The 26,804-nt window shown below is 40.2% G+C and overlaps 2 protein-coding genes across 5 annotated transcripts; both read right to left on the minus strand.

Moving 5' to 3' along the window:
* Nucleotides 1-610: 610 nt before the first annotated feature.
* Nucleotides 611-19,796, minus strand: LOC131139570 (immunoglobulin-like domain-containing receptor 2). 4 transcript variants are annotated; one of them, XM_058089297.1, is made up of 10 exons: nt 19,614-19,796; nt 14,930-15,325; nt 12,103-12,222; nt 8,310-8,366; nt 5,942-6,088; nt 5,699-5,866; nt 5,416-5,544; nt 4,757-5,105; nt 3,940-4,669; nt 611-2,048 (listed from the first exon to the last, which is right to left on the minus strand). In XM_058089297.1, the coding sequence occupies exons 1-10, from the start codon at nt 19,726-19,728 to the stop codon at nt 2,013-2,015; spliced, it is 2,247 nt and encodes a 748-aa protein (XP_057945280.1). In that variant the 5' UTR covers nt 19,729-19,796; the 3' UTR covers nt 611-2,012. The 4 variants fall into 4 exon arrangements, with proteins under 4 accessions (XP_057945280.1, XP_057945279.1, XP_057945282.1 ...); XM_058089296.1 differs by having other exon boundaries at nt 611-2,051; nt 19,614-19,794; XM_058089299.1 differs by lacking the exon at nt 5,416-5,544 and having other exon boundaries at nt 611-2,051.
* Nucleotides 19,797-20,029: 233 nt separating this feature from the next.
* LOC131139571 (cell surface A33 antigen-like) lies at nt 20,030-24,912 on the minus strand. The gene is made up of 7 exons (XM_058089301.1): nt 24,737-24,912; nt 23,494-23,660; nt 23,198-23,414; nt 22,352-22,516; nt 21,939-22,055; nt 21,686-21,812; nt 20,030-21,459 (listed from the first exon to the last, which is right to left on the minus strand). The coding sequence occupies exons 1-7, from the start codon at nt 24,774-24,776 to the stop codon at nt 20,907-20,909; spliced, it is 1,386 nt and encodes a 461-aa protein (XP_057945284.1). The 5' UTR covers nt 24,777-24,912; the 3' UTR covers nt 20,030-20,906.
* Nucleotides 24,913-26,804: the final 1,892 nt, after the last annotated feature.

The raw sequence follows: 26,804 nt of genomic DNA on the forward strand, positions 1-26,804 counted from the left end.
TGGTATCAATTGTTTCATCATATTTCCACAGCACATTATAATGAGGATAAAGTGTATATTTGAAGATTTAGACCAAAGATCAAATAGATTGTATAACAAATAAATTTACAATTTACTGACATATGGGAAAAGATGACTGCGTTCCAGTTAAAGCCTAAGTGAAAGAAAAGGAGTCGCTCAACTGCATTCCTAACAAAATCTGTAAGCATGAGTGGCCACTGTCTTTACCTCCCATCAAATATGCACACTCAAGGTGAAGATATTCAAGGAATTACAACCTATAAGGGATATTTTCACATTCAATTCTTTGTCATATCAACAACATATCTAATAATCTTTCTATATTTATAGTAATAGGTAGATGTTTGTGACTCGGGTCATTAAAAATGTATGAAACTTAGACTCTCCAATTAACATAACATTCCAAAAACATGTTTGGTTAATTGGTGACTCCAAATTGTCCATAGGTATGAATGTGTGAATGGTTGCTTGTCGATATGTGCCCTGTGATTGGCTGGGATAGGCTCCAGCACTCCCATGACCCTTGTGAGGATAAGCGGTAGAAAATGAATGAATGAAAAAAAAGCATTGTAAGAATTACATTGAGACATAATTTCTACATAGTTTATTTGCTGATAATCTGGTGGATGATCCTGTTCATATTGTTTCACAGCACACCGCATCTGGGTAGATTAAAATGGTCATAGGAAACAACTGTAAACGTCAGATTATATATGGGAGTCAAAACATGGCAATGTGAGTTTTACACCAGTTGTGTATTGAATAAAGGCAGCCTGTCACGGCAACAATGAACAAAAGACATGACTCATACTTGACATTGTCTCCTTTGGCAAAAAGTAAAGTCATCCCGCTCTGATACACACACGAAGAAATAATCCAACATTGTACAATGTTTCGTGTAAATGCTACAGTCTTAAAAAATACAAAGCTAAAGCTGATAACACTGTAGTGAGTCAAAACAATGAATATTTCCATCTCAAGTCAACCATATGTTAAATTTGCACTACTAGCTCTTACAAGCAGTCAATTTACAGTAGTCATTTTTTGCTCTTATAAAAAAAACACATATAAAAAACCTCACATCATCACATAAAAAGGCTGCCATCCGTTTAGTTTGTACTGCTAGAGTAAAAAGCCAAGTTAAACTTTTGTAACACAAAACAAACACTCCCTTGGAAGAGAGTAGCTGCTGCAATTTGTGTAAACTCACACATATTAAATGATTAATACGGACTGAAAAGCAAATAAATTACCACGCTAGATGTTGAATTAAGCATCAACAGCATTAGCCCGAGCCTTTATGAGACTGGCACTTTTATATAGAACTGAAAATCCATGACATAACAGGACAATGCAGAAATTCCATATGTTGCCATGGCGACAATAACTGAGGCATTTGCATACCTTGGATGCAGAATACTGTATACAATGACTGTGGCATCTTGGGATTAAGGTCATACATACTTTAGCACTGCTACTCACATCCACATATGTTACATTAGGTGATTGAAAGGACAAGTTGTAAGTTAAACTTAACACATATAAGTGATGCTTAATTATGATTATTGCTTTCTGTTCTACTATTGTTTATTACCTAAAAGACAGTGTTTCACACCTACTAGGTCCTTTATCATCCATGATGGTGACATTATATATGCTCAACTCCTCAACCAAAATGAATGCACTCACTGTGCTGGGGTCATAAAGCTACTTTCATTGGCTTCCATCCCCCCTCTCAAGGCAGATGGGCGGGTCCTGCAGGAGCGACATTCCAGGTCATCCACTAAACCCACATTAGTTCAGCTCTGTATTCTGGGTAAGCAGTGACACAAACCAAGCAGTGATGACATCAGCGGTAAAGATGGCATACTGTATATACGTGTGCCATCCATGTCTTTCGTCCAACAGTACCAGCTGCAGTACTGTAGCTCCCATTGAATCACATGGTCGCACATTCCGACCCCCCTCCAACCTCTGAGCCTTTTAGCCAATCAAACGATGAGGGAATCCCGGCTGAGAAGAGTGCCCTGCTGAGAAAAAAAAACAATAGGTTTACATGAACACATCGTTATAAATAGATTAAGAGGTTAGGCCACACAGGTTATATTGGATACAGAACCTGGGACAAACGGGACTTCACATTTTAACTCCGGTAAACATGCTCATTTTGAGCAGAACTTTTTATGTTGAAGAATGTTTTTCCCAAGGTTTGTTAGGAAGGAAATAACCAGTAATGAATGTAAGTAAAGTAAGTAAAGGGTTGGATGGAGAGCAGAAAATTCTACCTAGTCTTCATTCTGGTAGCATGAGAACCTGACCTGTCAAAGGTACAGCAGGTTCATTAGAATGACAACTTTTTCAACAATAATACACGCTTGCTGGGTCCCTTTGAGTTACAACATCAGATACGCCTACATGATCCAATTGAAAAAGATGGATCAAAAATGTGTTCATACGGAGATTTGAGTGATTCTGACAGAGATGCATGAGTATTAGTATGTGTGTCTGTGTGTGTATTAGGTTGGGCAATACGGACCTCAGCATGAATGACAATGTTTTTGGGATGCATCAAGATATAAAACGATATAAAATTTTAATTAAGCTGAATCTTGTATAAAAAGCTACAAACTTTAAGCCATACCATGGAATACACTTGTATCTGAACACATTGCTACTAAATCTTCAACAAACTGTAATGAAGATATTTTTATGACACTCTTGTTTTGTTTACGTAGACATGGGGCAGACGGTGCTCTTAATTTGAAGGACGGTCACACAAGTGTGTTCCGTATGTGGAGAATGTCTATTTGACGAGTTGCGTTCAAAATAAACCTGATTTATTTTCCCATTTTGTTTCACTCAGTAACAAAATACCGCTCTCTCTAACCCAGGGGTCTCAAACACGCGGCCCACGGGCCAAATGTGGCCCGCAGGACACTAGTTTGAGGCCCCCGCCTTGATATGAAAGTTTAATGTTAGTGCGGCCTGCGCAAGTTTGATATGGATGCTGTATGGTATCATGTACCCAGAAAAAATTTTTACGTTTGATTAATATTCATGTTAAAGGTTAAATAACTGTTAATAGTTATCCTCCCTTTCCGTGTGGAAGTGGTAAGTTTTTGGCTATTTAAGTTTAAAGGAAATAATTTGAAGGCTACCGTTTAGGTCACTAGCTCTCTAGTTTGCGAGTTAGCATGTGTCTCAAGACCCTGCAGTTGCGCAATATGTTGTAAATAAAAAGAGTATAAATGTGACTATAGTCGTGTTTTGTCATGTCTACAGGGCTCTAATAATGCTTTGTTAATTTTAATCTGAAAAAAATAATTAGTCTACCCACCAACTATATGTGTTTTTTTAAGTTTTTATTATTTACCGTATTGTTGTTATCATTATATTTATTTATTTATTACTGATTGATTGATTTTCTTTATTCTTGATTTGTTTATTTATTTTTCATCTTATTTTGTGTAGAAAAATAAAAAGATATTTGAGAACAGTGGAATGTTTTATCAGAGCTTTTCTTGTAGAAAATCGAAACCAAAGCAAAGTTTATTCATTTTTTTTTCATTTTCAGTTTTTAATAATTTTTATTTTATTTTTTTGAAAACCTGATGCGTTCCAGTCTCGCTCTAGCTCCAGTGGCCCCCAAGTAAATTGAGTGGTACACCCTGGACTGGTTGCCAGCCAATCACAGGGCACATACAGTATAGACAAACAACCATTCATACTCACATTCATACCTATGGATATAACATGCATGTTTTTGGAATGTAGGAGAAAAACAGAGTCCCCGGAGAGAGAGCAAATACTTGGAAGTTATTTAAAATCCCTTGTAAAGTCAATAGTTAAAATTTAGGGGGAACCTATGTCAATACTTCTATCCACATCTGCAGCTGAGCATTACCAGAGGGAACTCACCACTTTCCGAGACTTGTCTCTGGCCTCTTCTCTGCGATGAAGTGGGGAAGGGGTGTGAGGTTGTGGAGAGCGGATGCATGCTGGGAGCGGCCGTGGAGCAGGCCTGTCAGTTCTGCTTCGCTCTGTATCCGAGTAAAAGGCCAGGGAATCAGCTTCTGGCCTGTTGCTAGGTGACCTGCTACAGTTTCGGCTTGACTCTCCGTTACTCTTTTTCAAGCTGCTCTTTGAGGGTGTGTCTGAGTCCTCCTCTGCCCGGGGGCCACTTTTCCCGTGGTTGACTCCTCGTAACTTAGCCTTACGATCCAACAGGCTATTCAGGAATGTGCCGTCATAGTCTTTTTCTTGAGAAGAAGTTGATGGCGGATTCAAACTGGGAGGGACTGGGACGGAACGCTCATTGCCGCAGTTGCCCCGACTCTTTGTGGGGGAGGGCAGTGGACTTATGTTATGTCCATTTTTCCTGTGCCTCCTGGGTCGGTCGTCGTGGTCACTGCTGTCTCCAAGCTCATTGTGATTGTCGTAATAGTGCTGTGGTGGACCGTGACGGTACAAAGGATATCGGCTGAACTCACGAAGCTCTGTCTCGTCGTCTTCGTCTTCCCTTTTATCCGCTCGTCTGCCTCCTCGTTGCTTGTAGGTGGTAGCAAACTCTTCCAACTCATCCAACGAGCCAGTGCGTCCCACGGTGCTATAGGTCTTTCTTTGCAGATGTTCTGATCGAGGGTTCCACCTGTAAATTACAACAGGATGCTGAGACAAGGAAGTACAGTGTAGGTGTGTGTGTGTGTCTATAAGAGATGTATGTGCCTAACCATACCTGTTGTGAGAGTTCTCTTCAGTGTGGTTTTGCTGCCGATGATTACGGACATGCTTGCGAGACTGAAACGAGGGAGGGGGGTCATCACTGTAGCGGCGTGGTGGGACGGGATCCTCTCCATAGTGACAGCGCTCTAACTCGGGGTCCTCGCGGTAATGCTGAGGTGAAGAAGCGGGGTTGTCATGGTACCGCTGTGGCTCGGGGCTGCGGTTTTCCCTATATCGTCTCGGTTCAGGTTGAGGGTCGTGATCTGAGATAGGTGGAAGCGCTTTCTTCTGGACATTCCGGAATGTTTGGCGGAAACCGTTTTCACCTTCATGGAGGGAACTCAGCTCGGAGAGACCACAGGCTGGATTGATTACAAATGAATGGATGGGTGAATCCTCAACCAAGGATTGGAATCAGGATTGAATAAGGATGCAAAAAGAGAAACTGCAAGATCTTGAAAAGGATTTGACTTCAGGTAAGAAAAGCACACAAGTTTGGAGATCAAAAGTAAAGAAAATTCAAAAGGCAGAGTGCATAAATACAGACAAACATGCAAATGCGATAACAAGATATATATATTCCAGCATGCAGTGCCCAAGGATTATATCAGCATGCTATATAAAAGAAGCTCATGCACAGTAAAAGCCACAGGACAGTTTTGTGAAGCTTACACTGGTGGCTGGTGGACCTGGTAGGGTTGAAGTGAGCCAGTTGGTTCTCTACATACTGTAGAACCCTGAGAGAGTCTTGGTCTTGTGGTGAAGGCAAGCGGTAGGGAGCTCCTACACCATGTATTGGAACTGGACATAAACACTTGATCCATCAGCACTGAGGAGCTGTGTATGTTTAACACTATGTATGTGCTTTTCTTACTGTGTCCCTCACTACTACGCTTTTCAAATTAGAATCAAGTTAATTATGATTACAGTTTGGTTGAATAATTCATTCATTTACCTGCTGTGAGTAGACTACCATCTGAAGGCGGGGCAGATGACATCTTTTCCACCAGGGAAGGGGGAGCGATGGGTACCATGGCGGGCACCCCAGAAACAAAGTATGGCATGTAGGCAGGTGTCTGTGGGGTGGAGGTACCCGTCTTTATACCCTTTCCTGCCTCGTACACTAGAATAAAAAGCGAGAATGAGAACATCTGGCGATGTTAGAGCTCTATTTGTGTGTATGTGTGTTTCTACTCACAATGTCTCGGGCAGCAGCACGTATCAGGGCAGCAGCAGCAGCTCACATAGCAGCAGCATGAGTGAGGGCAACACTGGCACCAACACACCCCAACCAGCAGAAGGAATAACACAATGCCCAGTGCCACGGCAGCTACAAACACCCATTCTGAAAGAGCACAGAATACGCAGGGAAATGAGCACAGACACACATTCAAGAACCCATTTTTACATGCTTGCTTTTCCCTTAATTGTTCCTTGCAGCCTCGGTGACAAAATAAAACCTTTGGCTGGACTATTAAAGGCCTATAATACAGACCCGTAATACATAGCCGCAGCACTGACAAAGACCATTAACTCTTTATCCAACAATTATGAGCACCATTGCTAAATACTAATCTCACCCAGTTGTATACTTGAAAAAAGTCAACAATCCCCCACAGCATTACCATAAGCTCATATACAGCAAGTGTAATGTGATTGTAATGTGCTCAGCTGTTTGACCTGCTGCCCTCTGGTAGACGTTACAGGTGCATCAAGGCAAAAACAAGTAGACTGAGAAACAGCTTCTTCACCACCCTGAACTATATATTACTATATAACTATAACAATATTTCCATCACTGCCTCTGTTACTACCTCAATCATATTTATTTATTTAACAACCCAATACAATACACTCATATGTGACTTTACTCACCTGTATACACCAGTCATTATTTGCACTATGACCAATTTATCTTTGCACTAAAATTAATATATCTGCAATATGTCTGCTCCTGCATATGCTCCTGTGCAATACTATGTGTATATTTGGATATCTTGTATATATATTGTATATATCTTGCTAAATTGTCTTTTTTACTCTACTTTTATATACTTTTTTTTTAAACTTGACTACTGCACTGAAAGGAGAAGCTCTCCAAACTCGTTGTACATCATAATGACAATAAAGGCCATTCCATTCCATTGATAAGATTATAGTCAAACTGAACAATCATTTACAAAAAGTTGACAACACATCAATCTCATCATCCTCATCAATTACATCAATTCTGCTTTCCTTAACCAGATTTATGAACAATTCTGAACCATGAAACAAAGCACACAAAAAAAATGACAGCCCTGTAAGTCAGACTCATCTCCATCATCATCAAAACAGTTGACAATCCAAATGAGAATAACTCTTGATAGAACAGTACTAGTCAGGAGGACTGGGCATAGATAATTATACCTCTGGCACAGCAGATAAACTATATGTTGTCACAGTGTCTCTGGAGACAGAAAGGAAAGTAGGCATTCTCTGCAAAAGCAAAGTCTACCGTGTTTACACACAAACACACACAAACACACACAAAGGAAATCAGAGTTTGCAACAGGACAAAAAGAACAGTTAATGCTGCTGCTATCACCTAAGATACTGCAGCTTTGGCTGTTCCATTTCAGCATATGACGACATCTCATTTACATCATTTACACAGACACACAAACACAGAAGACAAGCTTTCAGTATTAATTTCCAGTGACTGAATAGTTCCATTCCATGTTGTGCTTCTTCCTTAAAGTTATTCCACAAACAACAAGGCATGATGTGATGATTACATGTGTTTTGGGAACTTAATGTCCCATAAAAAAAAGTTCCTCACAGTAGATTACCATGTTTGTACTGTCAAGCAATGGGATAGCATGCTAACCACAACTACCTTAAATTACCATAATGGCTGTTTTCCAGCACCGTGTCTGGCTCTGAAAATGTTCTCTTATATGGTTAAATTCCAAACACCTTGCTAAAGGAGGTAGAACAGCATTACTTTTACCAGGTTTACATTTGGAATTCCTCACTATTTCTCTATGACGTTATCAGTCATACAGCACTGATATGGCTGGACTGGATTTACACTGCACGAGTCGAATAAGCAAGTTTGTTTTTCTCCAAGTGGCAAAATTTGTATATGCAGCAATGTATAAAAGCAGAAACAAATGCAAATAAACTACAAAAGGCCATTAAGTTTACACATGCCTTATTAACCTATGGGGGTAGAGTCATGCATTGTGATGTGTGCACTTGTTGATGCTGTCCCTTATGTTTATTAATTTGTGTTCATCTCTTTACCTGTCTTCTGAGCATGTGCTGTTGGGCTGTTGTTTAAGGTGTTCAATAAATGTAAACAATGTGATAGAGAATATGTATCACGTTAAATTCATAAAACATAAAATAAAACACTAAGCTACTGTAGTAATCGAACCAGAATATTTGTAGTTAATACACTTCACACATGAGTTACTACTTCAGTTAGAGCGGTCAGTAGTGTTAGAAATGAATGAAAGAAGTAAATGAAATATTAGAATGAAAGAAAGCAGGTGAGGGGGTCAGGTACATTATGCCCATACCTGGCATAATCTTCAAATCAAAGTCTGGTAGAAGATCTTCAGAGACACCTGAGAATCCTGGAGAGAGCACAGGCGAAAAGGAGAGGAAAAAGCACTGAGGTTGACGTAAACAAAGAAAGTTATTGGTGTAGCAGCAAGCATGGAGACGAGAAATAAGCAATAATTAAACACAATCACCAGACACATTAATAGGTACACTTGCACAAGCTCTTGAAATCCAACTGAAACACTTCCCCATGCAATTGTTTGAATCTTTTAAGACCCTGTCTGGTAATGGTGGCCGAAGGAAAAGGATGTTGTCAGGAAGATAAAGTGCATGCTGCAGTGGGACATGCAGGGCAGTGAGGAAACATTCCGAAACTTGCCAGACTTCACAATTTTATCCTATTCGTCAGACCTAGATGAGTCTCTAAAGAGAAGACCATGGGGGCATGTGTGTCTTAACCTGTGAAACAATTTAGGATTCAATGATTGTTGTGGGCAATTCCATTACTATGCAGTAGTAAAGGGTATGGGTGAAGTCTGAAAAAGATTGGTTGTCTTAATATTCGTGGTTTAAGTGATTTCTACATGCAAACCAACATATGGCATGATACAACACAAATATCTCCCCAAGCAAATCACTCACACACACACACACCAATGAAAGTGAAGCCATGGCATGAGACCCACTCCAAAAAAAGTGTCTTGCAGCTTGGGCAGGTAAGCTGGCAGCAAAGGCAGCATTATGATGCTAATTTTAAGATAATGATAGTCTTTAAACAATGAATACATGAGAACAAAAAATATATTATTCATTCATTCATTTTCTACTGCTTATCCTCAAGAGGGTTGCAGAGGTGCTAGAGCCTATCCCAGCTGTCTTCAGGCGAGAGGCAGGGTACACCCTGTACTGGTCGCCAGCCAATCACAGGGCACATATACAACCATATAACAACCATTCACACTCACATTCATACCTATGGACAATTTGGAGTCGCCAGTTAACTTAGCATGCAGTACCCGAAGAAAACCCACACATGCACAAGGAGAAAATGAAAACTACACACAGAGATGGCCTAGGGTGGAATCAAACTCGGGTCTCCTAGCTCTGTGGCCTGCGCACTAACCACTATCCCGCCGTGCAGCCCATATTTTGCCATCATACATACATATCAATATCCTCAGTTTGGTGTACCCTGGTCTCTGCAATAAATCAACTACACAAAACCCATGCTAGAGTATGCTGTCTCTGTTCATAAAAATGCAAGGACCATGCCTTCACCTCTCAGCAGCAAAGGGTAACACATTTCTCCCATTCTCCCTCCAGCATCCTTGTGATGGTGTGGAGCTGGTGTTCTGCGGCTGGGACGAAAACCACATTAAACATCTTGTAGCCGAGGTTTGACCATCAGTCGTACCATTCTCTCTAGTACCCTGGGATAGAATTTCCCAGGGAGGCTGAGGAGTGCAATCCCTCTATTGTTGGAACACACCCTCCGGTTACCATTCTTGAAAAAAAAAGGGGGAGCGACAACATGTTCTGCCAATCCAAAGGTACTGTTCCAGACTTCCACCTAATGTTGAAGAGATATGTCAGCCAAGACAGTCCTTGAGGAAGCCAAGGACTATCCAGAGCCTTGAGGAATTTAGTCTTAACACACTATACACTAAAGTAAACTATGTGTAGCTTTATTTTGTTTCTGTTCTGTTGCTTGAAGGCCAATAACAGGTAGTACTTTTACACTAGTACATGACAGCTCGTGCCCCTTTAGGTACAGGAACACTGATGGATTTCCTGTTTTGAACAGAACAGAAATTCTTAGCCTCTAAATGATTCACAGTAGTTATTCGAATACATTTTATACACATTACATTATTTTTTACAGTCTTCAACATTAGCTGGGTGTTGAACATGGTGTCACCTCCATCTATTGTATTGTATATACTGTCCCCTTGCCCCTGAGTGCCATTAAATAATGTCTATTTTCTTGCGAGTGAAGCCATTTGCTCATAAAACAAAGGAACCCCCCCAAACCATTCTCATTGAGGCCCTACAGTTGTTATGGAAACACAAGTGCCTCACATGCTGTATCGAATACATTGCGAGAGGGAGAAAACGTAAAACCTGTATTAACCTGTGGTGTAATTCTGCCATGTTACAATCAGACATTGCAGGCTCAAGTCAACTCACAATGTGATATTATTTAAATAAAGATTTGCAGAGGGCATGTGTGCTTTTAAAAATACACATAGAGCGTAGTCCAAGACCAGGTCTCTCAACGGTTGCTACGGTAACAGTTGGATCTGCACATAAATAGAGCAGTCACTGTGACACACAATGGCCCACCAACACAAACTGCAGATAGAAACTACATGTATGTATTTAAGTCAAATAATGTACCTGCTAAATACAGCTCATCTGCAGGAACTGTTTCAAAAACTAGGACTATACAGCAATATAACAGACTGAGCAGGAACAGTTGCTATGACAACAGATCAAGCAACATTTACCAAGAAATGCCACTGCTTGTTATAAATCAGCTTAATAATGAGGTTCTGTTGTTCTCTTGGTGGTGAAAGGGTCGACATATGAATGGCATATTATGCAACTGCAGCAATTTAGAGTCTGCAAATATTTTGCTACAAAGGCTTGAGCACCAGGCCTGCTTAAACAAGAGGAGAAACACTTGTATGGTCAAATTTCCACTCAAGTGGAGCAGTGCGGCAGTAGCACTCTCGGGTGAGCTACCTATTCTGAATTTTCAAAAATATTCCCACATTTAGTGTATTCCACCCACAGGCTGCCTCATATTAAAATGCATTTCTTTTGCTGGTGGGGAATCAGGAACTCAAACCACTTGTGCCTGATGGCACCCCCGCTTATCCTCACAAGGGTCGCGGGGTTGCAGGGGCCTGATAGGGCAAACAACCATTCACACTCACATGCATACCTATGGACAATTTCGAGTCACCAATTAACCCAGCATGCATGTTTTTGTGGGAGAAAACCAACGCATGCACAGGGGGAACATGCAAACTCCACACAAAGATGGCTGTGTGTGGAATTTAACTCGGGTCTCCTAGCTGTGAGGCCTCCGCGCTAACCACTCCCCCGCCGTGCAAATGGTCTTCAGGAATTAAAGCAAATAAACAGAGGAACAGGGCTTGGGGGAGGGCAGAGATCTTATCTGCTTACAGATACACCCATATAAGGAAATCCGCCCCTCTATGACATCACAAAGGCGCATTTTTACGACGCCTTTTGAAACCAAGCATTTTGAGCCATCCCAAACTTTTTTCAGGGGTCACTTCCAAATGTCCAAACCACATTATCTGAAACTTTGGCCTTGTTTAACATGAGAATACAACATTCTAACTACATTTATAGGTCAGAAAAGTGGAAAAAGGATGAGGTCCCATTTTTTTGACAACACTACAAAGTCTCATTATTGCCCCTATCAACTAATTAGAGATGATGGTTGAACTGGGTATACAATAGTCAGATTTTTGTCATAACATTTCAGATTGTAATTCTAACTTAATGTATTATATTAGTCTGTACTTCATAGCTTTAATGTAATTTTAACTTCTTTTACAATGACAAAATGACACAAAAAGCACACACTCTATGACGTTAAATAAGTGCAAAAAGGTAACAAAACTGAATTTCAAAAAACAATTAAATGTAAAAACAATAGAAAAACAGGGGAAAACTAAATTTGGGTAAAAAAATTAAAACATAGGGCCCTAGGACTCAGTATAACATGGTATTTCCATGTCCATATGGTCAGGGGAGGTATTATGACCTTACCAAGAACCAATAGCTCCACAGACGCTTCATTCTGTCCTTCCAGGTCATCAGATATAACCACTTTGCATGTGTACACTCCGCTGTCCCCCCACTGGACCTCTGCAATGCGAAGGTCAGCCTCTGAATGTGACAGACAAATAAAGAATAGATTAAAAAAAATAACAGTTTGTGCTTCTTGAAGTTGTACATTGTCCAAAAGAATAGAGGTCAGAAGAATGTGATATGAAAATACAAATTGTCCGTATTCAGCCATGTGACTGACAATCTTATATATATTATATAATATTAGATACACTTGCAAAGACTAATCCCCTTTTCAATTACTTGGACGTGTTGAAACTAGATCAGAATGGCACACACTTCTCTTTTGTGTTCATCCATACACTCACCAGCCACTATATGAGGCCCACAATGCATTGCTCAATCATGTGCCCTTTTGTTTGCATGTTCCCCAAATGCATGCGTGGGTTTTCTCCGGGTACTGCGGTTTCCTCCCACATTCCAAAACCATGTTTGGTTAATTGGCGACTCCAAATTGTCCATTGGTATGAATGTGAGTGCGAATGATTTTTGTCTATATGTGCCCTGTGATTGGCTGGCCACCAGTCCAGGGTGTAGCCTGCCTCTCACCCGAAATCAGTTGGGATAGGCTCCAGCATAACCCCATCTCTTTACACAGCCCTACTATTGCTTTGATGCAACAGGAGGTTCAGCTAAGGGAGTGTATGTGTATTATACATGCACTGCGTGTGTGCGCGTGTGTGTGTGTGAAGACAGAGAGGTATTCTTGTTTTCAGCTCTCAGATTTATGGAGTACTAACTCTGGGTGAAGAATCAAGCCTCTCTTCAGCATCCAGGAGCACACACAAAAGAAATAGTTTCATGCTGTCCTCTAATTCATCCTGACCTCTTGCTCCTTCACTCTTTCATGCCTCAGTGTCCCTCTTTTAGTTTTTCACCCACCACACACTGTAAAAAATGTCCTCTATGTTCAGTGTATCTTTTACCGTTGGTTGCTCCCAGTCATCAGTACTCAAGTAATCCTTAAGTGGGATGGAAGGCGGGGGGCACGCTGGTTGTGTGGGGGATGGCGGCACAGGTACTACACTGTATGAGGAATTACTAATTAGATGAAATACATTAGATAAAGTGCAGGAGTTAAAGGAGAGACTGGCCGCAGTCGAGTGGTGCATGCCTGGGCAGCTTGTCACTCCCCCTTCTTCCTTGGCAAACAGGAAAAGGAAATGAATTATACAGCCTATTTCCTGGCTGTTGTTTTGATATGTCTGATCCCCCACAATAACCAGCAGCATTGTATTGTCTTGTGTGGATGGTTCTCCAGCCAAACTACAGTACACATTGAGTTTAGTGGACAATTCAATGATATCCAAAACACTGTCCGTAATTGTTTTATACTGTACATTTTGAGCTAAATGAAGAGGAGTGTGTGATGAAATGCATTCTATTCTACTAGACTACTAAATTATAACCTATTGGAAATTATCCATCAGAATAATGCATTATATGTAGATGTACAGTATATAATGTAAATTTCCAGTATGGCTCTTGGTTGTCATTAGTTTTGTCTTTTTCTTATGCTGCAGGTGTACCTAATGTAGGGCTGTAACAATATGAACATTTCATATCACAAATAAAATGAACTAAAATTGTCACTATTATCATTCATTCATTCATTTTCTACCGCTTTTTCCTCACAAGGGTCGCGGGGGTGCTGGAGCCTATCCCAGCTGTCTTCCGGCGAGAGGCGGGGTACACCCTGGACTGGTTGCCAGCCAATCACAGGGCACATATAGACAAACAACCATTCACACTCACATTCATACCTATGGACAATTTGGAGTCGCCAATTAACCTAGCATGTTTTTGGAATGTGGGAGGAAACCGGAGTACCCGGAGAAAACCCACGCATGCACGGGGAGAACATGCAAACTCCACACAGAGATGGCCGAGGGTCGAATTGAACCCTGGTCTCCTAGCTGTGAGGTCTGCGTGCTAACCACTCGACTGCCGTGCCGCCCTCTTTATTATTATGATTATCATTATCATTATTATGCATTATTGTTGAATGTCTTCAAATGTTTCTTTAAATTACTGACAGCCAAACATTAATCCATTTTCTATGCCACTTATTCTCACTAAGTTGGCGTGCATGCTGGAGCCTATCCCAGCTGTCTTCAGGTGAGAGGCGGGGTACACCCTGGACTGGTTACCAGCCAATCACAGGGCACATATAGACAAACAACCATTCACACTCACATTCATGAGTTCATGGACATTTCATGTCACATTCATGGACAATTTGTAGTTGCCAATTAACTAATTAATTAATCATGATGATCATTATCATTATGATTGTTGAATGTCTTCAAATGTTTCTTTAAATTACTGACACAAACACTAAAGCCTAACAATAATCCATTTTCTTATTCTCACTAGTTTGGCGTGCATGCTGGAGAGGCGGGTTACACCCTGGACTGGTCCTGAATCACTATGTTTGCAATAGAAATGTCAGCTAGCTACATTTATGTTTACACATGATACGTTTAGTTCAGATAAAAAAAAGTATGCTGCATCGGTGTATTTCAGCCATGTATGTTGTGTGTTGCAGGAAAACTCAGGCATGGAGCTTTAAATGGTGACAGTCACGTTCATTTTGCTGTGTGCTACATAGAATATAGTGCTACTCCTGTATTATAATTTCTAAATAAATAAAACAAAATAAAATAAAGTTCTTCAAATTTGGAGAAAGCAGTGGTAGACTGCATGGGTGTGATGAGGGGAAGAAAAACATTGGCGTGGTCCTTACTGTTGATGATGGAAATGTCTCTGTTCTTGTAGTACTCTGACAGTGTGAACGAAGATCCAGAAATGGACGCCACAGTTCGCACCGTGCGGCTGCTGTCAGAGCAGTCAAGGTAGTTTGTTGTCATGGCGGTCTCGTAGCCTCCTCCACCTCCCCCGCCTCCACCATTTCCTCCAATCAGGCCTCCTCCTCCGAACCCTCCGCTTAGGCTGTCTGGGAAGCTAAAAGAATCCCGTGTGCGGTCGCGGCAGTACGACTTGTAAACCCACTGCACTACAGGTGTATGGGTGGACACGCTGGTGTACTGACATGGCAACACCACTGACTGGAACAGGACAGCATATTTCTTCTCATCTCTTACAAAAACATGAACTCCACTGCAATGCCGAGGGAGGAGACCTTGGAGAGGATAGAGAGAAAATGAGACAAGTTCAGTAAAGCAACAGCTCAACATAGAAAAAAACTAAGTGGATATTATAAACACAGTGGGCTCTAATTTCGTAGACCAGGCGCCTGCCTAGAGCCACGCCTACGCCGCGCCAACGGGGTGTGGCCAGTGCACTTTGCAAATTTTGTGAGCAGCGCGGTCTGTAACAATAAGTTACTGTAATGTAATTCAGTTAATTTAATTTGAATACTCCATACTCAATCAAACAAGTTCATTCATTCATTCATTTTCTATCGCTTATCCTCACAAGGGTTGTGGGGGGTGCTGGAGCCTATCCCAACTACGGCCGAGAGGCAGGGTACACCCTGGACTGGTCGTCAGCCAATCACAGGGCACATATAGACAAACAACCATTCACACTCACATTCATACCTATGGACAATTTGGACATGGACTGCGTGCTAACCACTCGACTGCCGTGCAACCCAACAAACAAGTTACTCTAATCAAAATATTTAAGAACATTTTAGTACTGCAAACTCAAAATAAGCAAGTTACAATAATCCAATTATTTAGTCTAATTTCAGTACTGCACACTCACAATGATTAAGTATATCCTATGTAATTCATCTAAGTTAACAAATTACTTTTGTGGGACAAGTTGCATATATATATATATATATATATGCAAGTTTGCATATATTTTATATATTTTATTGTGTGAGCTAAATGATTAAGCTGCTCCATCAGACATTGTTTGGAAGCTTGTGAAGCTGCAGGACTCTCGAGTCACATGATGACCAGGAGATTGAACTCAGCAGTTTTAGAGCAACATTCACCAAAGGGTCTTAAGAAACATGCCACCCCCACACATCCACACCCACTACCATCTGTGTAAACACAAGGTGCATAGATAAAGTAATCACTACCACAATTTAATACAGTACGGTCCATTTGTGTTCCCAATGTACATCAAACATACATAATTACAGTGCAATCTCTCTCCCTACGGTTGTGCAATTTGACTAAAACATGTTCCTAAAGTCGTTCAGAAGTTGAGATCGGTTCGCCATCTTGCATGATGTCACGCAAAATGTCAGTACAATTCACAAGACCTGAGATTAGAGCAGGGGTCTCAAACATGCGGCCCGCCTTGATATGAAAGTTTAATGTTAGTGCGGCCCGCGCAAGTTTGATATGGATGCTGTATGGTATCATGTACCCAGAAAAAATTATTACGTTTGATTAATGTTCATGTTAAAGGTTAAATAACTGTTAATAGTTATCCTCCCTATCCGTGTGGAAGTGGTAAGTTTTTGGCTATTTAAGTTTAAAGGAAATAACTTGAAGGATACCGTTTAGGTCGCTAGCTCTCTAGTTTGCGAGTTAGCATGTGTCTCAAGACCCTGCAGTTGCGCAATATGCTGAAAATAAAAAAAGTATAAATGTGACTATAGTTGTGTTTTGTCATGTCTACAGGGCTCTAATAATGCTTTGTTCATTTTAATCTGAAAAAAATAATTTGTCTACCCACCAACTATATGTGGTTTCTTAAGTTTTTATTATTTGCTGTTTTATTATTATATTTATTTATTACTGATTGATTGATTTTCTTTATTCTTGATTTGTTTATTTATTTTGTGCAGAAAAATTAAGATATTTGAGAACAGTGGAATGTTTTATCAGAGCTTTTATTGTAGAAAATTGGAACCAAAGCACTGAAAAAGTTTGTATATTTTTCTGTTTTTAATAAATGCGTTTTTTGTTTTTTTTTTTGAAAACCTGATGCGGCCCAGCCTTGCCCAGACCCTAGCTCCAGTGGTCCCCAGGAAAATTGAGTTTGAGACCCCTGGATTAGAGCATCAAATGATACCAAACAGAATATTCAAAATAAAACAATAAACGTTGAGTATGCAATCAACCATTCATTCATTCATTCATTCATTCATTTTCTACCGCTTGTTCTCACGAGGCTTGCGGGGGTGCTAGAGTCTATCCCAGCTGTCTTTGGGCGAGAGGCGGGGTACACCCTGGACTGGTCGCCGGCCAATCACAGGGCACACATAGACAAACAACCATTCACACTCACATTTATATGTTCAAAACTGCACATTTGGTACTTGCATGAAAGCACCAAACATAGGACATTGAAAGGTGGAAGGAAATATTCTCTAATGTAACCTTGACGGTCCTGGTGGCTTCCAATATTATGGAATTACAAGGAGATATCACAGGTGGCTGTGATGTTTTCCACACAGTACAGTGCGCCATCATCATTCCTTGGCGATGAACCTTGGCGGTGAATAGTTGTTAAGATCTGGCTTTCATTTTTTCTCAAAGAGGATGAGGAGGAGATACCGTGAATATACCATCAAAGGTTCTCCTTTTTGGTGATGTAGAGCAGGAATGCAAATCTATAACTGAATTAACTGCTGTGATATGGATACGGTGTAGGATTTAATAGGTGGAACTTACCATTCTCTAACAAGGACCTGAACAGCAGTGTACGATCCACAAATCAACTAATATATTTCCTGGTTCAATTAGAATTGGTATTTACACAGACCGCTTCATCATGCCGTTCACATTTTGAGACAAAAATGACACCCAACAACTGATTAACAGTATGCGTGGCTTCTAACGGGACGTTCTCAGGGAGAAGTAGCCACAGAGTTTACAACAGGGGTCTCAAACTCAATTTACTTGGGGGCCACTGGAGCTAGGGTCTGGGTGAGACTGGGCCGCATCAGGTTTTCCAAAAAAACCCAACAAAAAACGCACTTATTAAAAACAGAAAAATTAAAAAACTTTGCTTTGGTTCCAATTTTCTACAAGAAAAGCTCTGATAAAACATTCCACTGTTCTCAAATATAAATTTTTATTTTTGTACACAAAATAAGATGAAAAATAAATAAATCAAGAATAAAGAAAATCAATCAATCAGTAATAAATAAATATAATAATAATAAAACGGCAAATAATAAAAACTTAAGAAACCACATATAGTTGGTGGGTAGACAAATTATTTTTTCAGATTAAAATGAACAAAGCATTATTAGAGCCCTGTAGACATGACAAAACACGACTATAGTCACATTTATACTTTTTTTTATTTACAATATATTGCGCAACTCCAGGGTCTTGAGACACATGCTAACTCGCAAACTAGAGAGCTAGCGACCTAAACGGTAGCCTTCAAGTTATTTCCTTTAAACTTAAATAGCCAAAAACTTACCACTTCCACACGGATCGGGAGGATAACTTAACAGTTTTTTAACCTTTAACATGAACATTAATCAAACGTAATAATTTGTTCTGGGTACATGATACCATACAGCATCCAAATCAAACTTGCGCGGGCCGCACTAACATTAAACTTTCATATCAAGGCGGGGGCCTCAAACTAGTGTCCTGCGGGCCGCGTGTTTGAGACCCCTGGTTTAGAAGGTCACAGAATGTCATTAGCAGGTTGCAACAGAGATACAGAGCGTTGCGCCTTTCTGCAAGATGTATTCTATGTAGTTGACTATCTACATTGGAGCATTCCACACAGTACATAGTGATGTACTGTACTTTTGGTGAAAATGGGAGTATAAACATTCCTGATTACTTACTTCCGTGATAAACTGCTTACTGGCATTTTGGAATACAAAATTGCATCATACTGATAAGAAAGAAATCCCCTGGAATAGTTTTCTCTTGACTTAAAGGAATTGCAGCTTCAAGGAATTGCAGCAACAAAGGCAAGGGGAATGACTGGTTATCCTGGGATCACAGACAGGCTCTGAAGCAATCCATGCTTTATTACTTTTCAGAACAAAATACCTCCATAGCAGAACGTACAAGCGCGGGAAGGGGGTGAAGGGTTATTTTGTAGATGTAGCAAGAATCTTAAACAATACTTGAATACAGTTGAGCTTGTTTACAAATTCTCTCTCAAAAACAATTATGGTTATCCGCAAAGCAAACCCAATTTCACCGAGGGGAACATACAAACTAAACCATGAAACTCTTAATCCTCAATCCTCTAGTAGGATTGTTCACTCATGATTTACTTTTAACAGAGAGCACTGGCTGACCAGAAGGGAAACTTCCATATTACTTTTCCCCTTGCCTGGCGAAATCACGGCATTCTGGTAAAAAAATAAAAATGAAAAAAAACCTCCAAGTTGCAGGGCAGAATCTTTTAAGATTATTGTTTACTGGCATCTTTCCTTTGAAATAGTTAGTCCACGCATCAGACGCTAAACGCTACAATGAAAACTTAACGGGACTTGTGAACCTGTTCCTTCCACCTACCTGCCAAACAAACGACAGAGATCCACCACTTTAGTATTAAAAACACGTTCCAGACACTGCAGTTGACTTCCATTTGATTCAAACGGACGTTGAGCTCTTCACTCTTTCGTTTCATCCCTTCATGTCACTTGTGTTTAATTCCAGTGTACTGGTACGTAACGGAACGTTGCGTAAATGGCGTCAGGCTAACACTTCTACACGCTTCCTGTACAGGATTTTCACAATAAGAATTAAGTGCACATAAATGATCGATCAAAATATGCTGTTCCCATTTTTAAATTTGAATAAACCGTATAATCGCTATTTTGCTGTTGTATTTGGTGTGTGGGTTTAAATAATTTGATTTTAACTGACGCGAAATTTAATTTAGCTATTTTAGAGGCGAGGCACTGCCCTCTAGTGTTCACGATTCAGACAACCTGTATTTTCTATCAGCCTTACTTTATTTCATCATAGTATCTAAGGTGGAATACACTGTACATTGTTCAATGAGAGCATATACAACTATCAGCAAGTAACTCAGTAAATCACCGAGACTGGCATTGTTTCCAAACATCAGAAATATACCCGTTTTAATCCCACCGTCACTGTACAACTATATTGTTTGGAATGTGTACCATTCTGCAGTAGTACATATATACGCACACATTTCAAAGTCAACGCCACATAGTAGAATTCTGCATATAGCTAAAAAGATAATATACACAACACAGATATACAAACATAACTAGAATTCATTCACAACATATGAACGCACGGGAAATAACTAGTGTACAGCTAATTCCATTGTTTTGCTGATATATCTAAAAAATGAAGGTAAAGTACTTAAAATAGATCAGCAACAGTGGTGTAAAATAAAATAAAATTCATCTCAAGCACAAAAACTGTTAAACCTAAGTGTCTGTATTGCATCAGACATAGAGCTGCCCAGAACTGTTATATGCGCAACATCTATGCCCGAAGAGTGTAACCATTGCCAGAATATGTACAGCAAAAACTACAAGAGAGAAGTGATAGAGGAGCTATGGACTGTATAAAGCAAGTGGAGGTTTGACAATATGGAAGCTACGTTCACTTATACCATGCTGTCTGCAGAAACAGCTGATGTCCATATCAACCATGGATGGAATGAGGTTTATATAACAATGAACATTAGATGTTGGTTAACAATCCCGGGGGTTGTTTACAGTTGTGAATTACATTTTTCAACCATTACACAGCTCGCCTCCTGAGGTGGAAATGAGCGCCCGCTTGTGGGCACCATTGTGTAAAAACAAGCTGGAGGATGCCGGCTTAGTCATCATAGTCTCTTCTACGTGGCTTATCGGATGGGACAGGGGGCCTTTCACGGTCATCATAGGGCTCATCGTAGCGGTCATCATCCCGGTAGCGGTCATCATCACGGTAGCGGTCATCATCACGGTAGTGGACTTCTCTGTCTCTCTCAACGTCACGGCGACGGTTGTCAGCATAACGCTCATGGCGGTCATTATACCGTTCACGGGAATTGGAGTAGTCACTGCGATGGTCGTCATCGTAGCGGTCTCCATATTTGGCACTTACATCATGGTCACTGCGGCGATCAATGTAATCACTGCCACCATCATCGTAGTCGCTACGACGACCGTCGTAATCCCGCCGACGATCGTTGCTATGACCGTCATAATCCCTGCGGGGGTCGGGGTCACGTTCCCTTCGTTCCCCACGTTCTTCAGACTCGTCACGAAGCGGGGCCCTCACGTCGGAGTGATCATCATCGTCAGCGGGTCTATCATCTGACGTCTCAGCATGGCGCCTCTCACCATTCCTGTCTTGCTCTTTGCCAGGGTATCCTTCCTCATGAACTCTGGAAAATAAGCGTAGCATTGTTGTGTGATTGCAAGTGGGGACATTTCATTTCATAAGAGATATTTCAAGTCTTTGCACTACACTTACTGTAATTAGTACTACTCGGTAGCAGATACAGTAACTCAGTGACAGATGACAGCTTTAAAAACTTTAAACTTACAAAGCTACATGCTCTTAGTATCAAGTTAACCTCTGCTGAAGTCCGTGTTTATTAGTTTTTTTACCCCATAGCATATTCCTCATCTTCTTTCTTCTTGCGGCAACAGCAGCAATAGATGACTATGCCAAGTATGAGCAAAGCTGCAACAACTCCTACAATTATTCCTGCAGTGGAGCCAATATTCATGGTTCCTAGACAGAGTGGATGGAAGACCAAGTTGTTGAGTGAAGCATGTGTTAGTGCACAGTTGCAAAAAGACGACTAGACTAAAGTAGCCCGTTTTTGTAAAAGATGCTAAAAAGGATGGGGTTTCTCACGTGGTATGACCGAGAGGGTGATGTTGCAGCTGGCAGAGCCAACGTTGTTGCTGGATGTGCAGGTGTAGTATCCCGATGTTTCTTTGGAGATGTTGAATAGAGACAGAATGCCTCCTTCTGACAGACAAGAGGAAAGATTTCATAATTGGATTTCATCATGAAAATCGAGACCAATCTAAAAGGCAGCATGTTAAAGAACAGTCCAACGTATTCTACGTTAGCAAAATACATAAAGATATTCAGTTTTGATTAATATTGTCAGTACTATTGTTAGTTCATTGGTGTAGAAATGTACAGATGTATAGTATGTTCATTGGCTAAGACTGCACCATTACAAATGAGAGTAAGCAGTGTGTTATCCTTTGCGTTACCAGGTTGATGTTCCTGTGAGAAACGGTCTCTCGGGTACTTACTGCTGGTCGTTCTTGGGTCTTTAATATGGGGAATTTTCCTGGCATTAAGACTGGTCCATTCGTACTGAGGTGATGGTGAGCCCTCCTTTGAGACACAGGTCAGGTTGATGTTGTGCCCATATTCTGATTTCCCTTGGATGGCACAGATGGGCACAGATGGTGGCACTAAAATCATAAATAAAATAATAAAAAAAGTAACCATTATTACCTTTGTAAGAGTTTCTGATAGACCTTTTGTTTTGTATTGGATTGCACATGTACTTAATGAAGGGTCAGGTGAGTGTTCAAGGTTCCTACATAGCTGACATTTCAAAGTTCCATAATTTTTCCAGACTTTATAAATGATGGAATTGTTTGTTTTTAATATTCTGAATATGTATGCATTCATGTCACCATAGAATTTTCCAGAAGATTATAACTATGTAATATACTATACGTAGCTCATACAAAGTGTTGGCCATTCAACTTGTCAATCTTCCCAAATACGTTGCCCACTGTGTGCTCTCACACAAACATCTTAGCTGCCCTAGCAAGTGCCTAAAAAAAAATTATAATTTTTTTTGGTAACGCATTTATAATTGTATCTTTTAGACAACAGAACTATCTTGAGGAGCATTTTAAACATCACCCAGAATGCACATGAATAAAAGATGTGTGATATAAAAAAAAGAAAACAAAACAATAGTAACAGAATTATTTTCTCACACTCAGGTTTCTATTTTCTATATACCGGTACTTTTCCATATCTGGAAATGTATACAATCAAATTCCAGACTTTTCCATACTTTTGTAGGAACCCTGAACAACAATGACAGTATGTGATTTTTCCACCCAACAAAACTTTACCTACAACCACCAAATTGGTAGTAGAAGCTGGCTGGCCCTCGTCATCGCCTGGGATGTTGACGCGACACTCAAATTGTTTCTCGTCTTCTGATCTTATTGAAGCCAATCTCAGGTTGGCCTTTCCAGAGGCCACGTTTATATCCAGGGACACCCGCTTTTCATATTCTGCTTTGATGTCAGTCACTGAGCCAGCAGAATAATAGGTGACGATTGTTTTCTGTTGAAACAAATGTTAGAATGATTAAAATGAGAACAAAAAAATGTTGTATTCTCTAGTTAGATAGATAAGAACACACCCTTTCGCCATTGACTTCCAATTCGGTCACAGACCACTGAACAATCACTTGTCCCGGGTTGGTAAGCCTGCTTTTAAACGTGCAGGGCAATGTGATGTTTGCACCTCTGGAAAACTCATACTTGTCCTCTGGAATGGTCACTTCCAAGGCACCGACTCCTGACATCACTGAAATAATTTCATAAAAACAGTCAAATTTATATTATCATTATTCTTACAAACTCAACAGACACATTACAAGTGGATAGAGCGCAGGCCACACAGCTAGGAGACCCGGGTTCGATTTCTCTCCTTGGGCATCTCTGTGTGGAGTTTGCATATTTTTTGTGGGTTTTTTCATCGTACTCCCGTTCCAAAACATTTTAGGTAAATTGGCGACCCCAAATTGTCCATAGGTATGAATGTGAGTGTGAATGGTTGGTTGTCTATATGTGCCCTGTGATTGGCTGGCGACCAGGCCAGGGTGTACCCCGCCTCTCGGCCAAAGACAGCTGGAATATGCTCCAGCATGCCCGCGACCCCCGTGAGGATAAGCGGTAGAAAATGGATTAATTGATTTTTTAGGTATATTTTATACTGATGACCTATGAATGTTAATCGACATTGAGTAACACCACCTGGCTCAGATTAACTGTAGAGTTAAAGCACTTTTGGCATTTTGTTGGACAAAAGACTAATGCATGAGTACAGTCTTGCAAAATCTTTGAACAGGGGTGTTCAAAGTGCGGCCCGGGTCTTATTTTAGCCAGTGGAACACAGTATACTAAAAGTACAATGAATCAAGACAATTACAAAAAAATTTAAAAATTAGATTTAAAATATGACCTCGTGTCCATCTCTAGGAAAAGTTTGGACACCCCTGGTAGAGGGCGTTTCCCCCTTTATTTCACTCAATGCTATATTTTCATGTACCAGGAGATGCCATCAAATTATTAGAAACATCTTGTTTTGGCAAATAATTGTCAATGATATCCTTCCTGCTAACAGGCACATTAGGTGCAATTCACAGTGCTAATAGTTATCACCCATAGGCCTGAACTGAACTACATACAGGCCAAATATCCTTAGAAAAACCTAAAACAATGGCTCTATCATGCAACAGTTTGCTTAATAATGTATTAGTTGTAAATACATACGTAATAATCACAATGAAAGTGATAAATCATTTTAGAAATGACACATGGGCTAACAATCAGACGCAAACAGGTGTGGCTAAATTAAAAAAAATGTGCCTTATTACTTACTTAGACACAGAAGAGTGAAGGTAAAAATGTTTGTCTCCATGGTCACGCCGCTGAATAAACTCCGTCCTTCTGTTTGTCGTTGGAGTGAAAAGAGGACAAAGTTACAAATTTACATCGAAACCTGTCGACGTTACTTGGGGAGTGACAGGCTCCTCTGGGTGCGCCCTCAAATCGGCGATTGACTGACAGTGCTGTGAGCCAATCACAAAAGCCCCTGCTTTGCCTGTTACATTCTTTTCCCGCCCCCCTTGGCATGTTTTGGCCTGTCCTCTCTTCCATAGACATAAAATGCAGGTACACACCTTTGCAGAATGAGACAAGAATTGTACAGTAATGTGTATGTACTCTTATTCCATCCAAACATGTCAATCATGGGTGCATGGACAAAGGATGGGATTAAAATAGATTTTCAATTTGAGCATAGAATGAAAAAAGAAACAAAACAGACCAACGGGTGGTGGAAATAAACAAAATGGAGACTACTGTGAGAAGCAGAAGCGTTTAAACCCGTCGGACTGGTTAAGCAAGAATGTGACCTATGTGTTTAAAGTGAATCTGGAGAGGGCAAGGATATGTTTGTGATCTTTGTAAGAACTCCAATCTTTCTTGACCCACTGAATCAAAAGTCACAAGACTTAAAATATTATTTGCACTCTCGCTTTACAATAAGGTAGAACAATTGACAAACAGGTTAGTTACTGAGGAACTATATGAAGAACTATGGAACTGATGACGAAAGCACAAAAAGTAGTTACTTAGGGAACACAATGAAGAACTAATGAGTAGTGGTTTGGGTCAGGTGGGTTCAATCCTCATTAATTACTGTAATTTTGTGTACCTTTTTGTAAAGTGTACCAAATTTCTGTCGGGTTGCGAGGAGACATTTCCAGTATATTCTATCAAATGCTTTTTCAGTCTCTAACGCAGGGGTCTCAAACACGCGGCCCGTGGGCCAAATGTGGCCCACAGGACACTCGTTTGAGGCCCCCGCCTTGATATGAAAGTTTAATGTTAGTGCGGCCCGCGCAAGTTTGATATGGATGCTGTATGGTATCATGTACCCAGAAAAAATTATTACGTTTGATTAATGTTCATGTTAAAGGTTAAATAACTGTTAATAGTTATCCTCCCTATCCGTGTGGAAGTGGTAAGTTTTTGGCTATTTAAGTTTAAAGGAAATAACTTGAAGGCTACCGTTTAGGTCGCTAGCTCTCTAGTTTGCGAGTTAGCATGTGTCTCAAGACCCTGCAGTTGCGCAATATGTTGTAAATAAAAAGAGTATAAATGTGACTATAGTCGTGTTTTGTCATGTCTACAGGGCTCTAATAATGCTTTGTTCATTTTAATCTGAAAAAAAATAATTTGTCTACCCACCAACTATATGTGGTTTCTTAAGTTTTTATTATTTGCCGTTTTATTATTATTATTATTATTATTATTATATTTATTTATTACTCATTGATTTTCTTTATTCTTGATTTGTTTATTTATTTTTCATCTTATTTTGTGCAGAAAAATAAAAATTAAGATATTTGAGAACAGTGGAATGTTTTATCAGAGCTTTTATTGTAGAAAATCGGAACCAAAGCACTGAAAAAGTTTGTATATTTTTCTGTTTTTAATAAATGCGTTTGTTTTTTTTTGAAAACCTGATGCGGCCCAGCCTTGCCCAGACCCTAGCTCCAGTGGCCCCCAGGTAAATTGAGTTTGAGACCCCTGCTCTAACGAGATGATTGTGGTTTCTAAATTATGGATGATTGTCAGGCATCAGATTGATTAGCCGGCATACGTTGTTATAGTTGAGTGTCTCCAATATCACTTTGCCCTTATCAATTTGACTGTAGACTATAGTAAAAGATCACCTGGACAAAAAACTGCAATTTTATGTATATGTTGCAGAGCAGCCAACAATCCAATTATATTTTGAAACCTATTTGATGGCATCTATTTACCCATTTACCCCACCAAAAAACACCAGATCCTTTGTGATACTGGTGCAGCAAAACAGTCATGTCCGATACACAACAGCATAAATACTCAATTGATTACACAAGTAATTACTGTGTGA

The sequence above is a fragment of the Doryrhamphus excisus genome, chromosome 12 (genome assembly GCF_030265055.1).
Source record: "Doryrhamphus excisus isolate RoL2022-K1 chromosome 12, RoL_Dexc_1.0, whole genome shotgun sequence".
NCBI lineage: Eukaryota > Metazoa > Chordata > Actinopteri > Syngnathiformes > Syngnathidae > Doryrhamphus > Doryrhamphus excisus.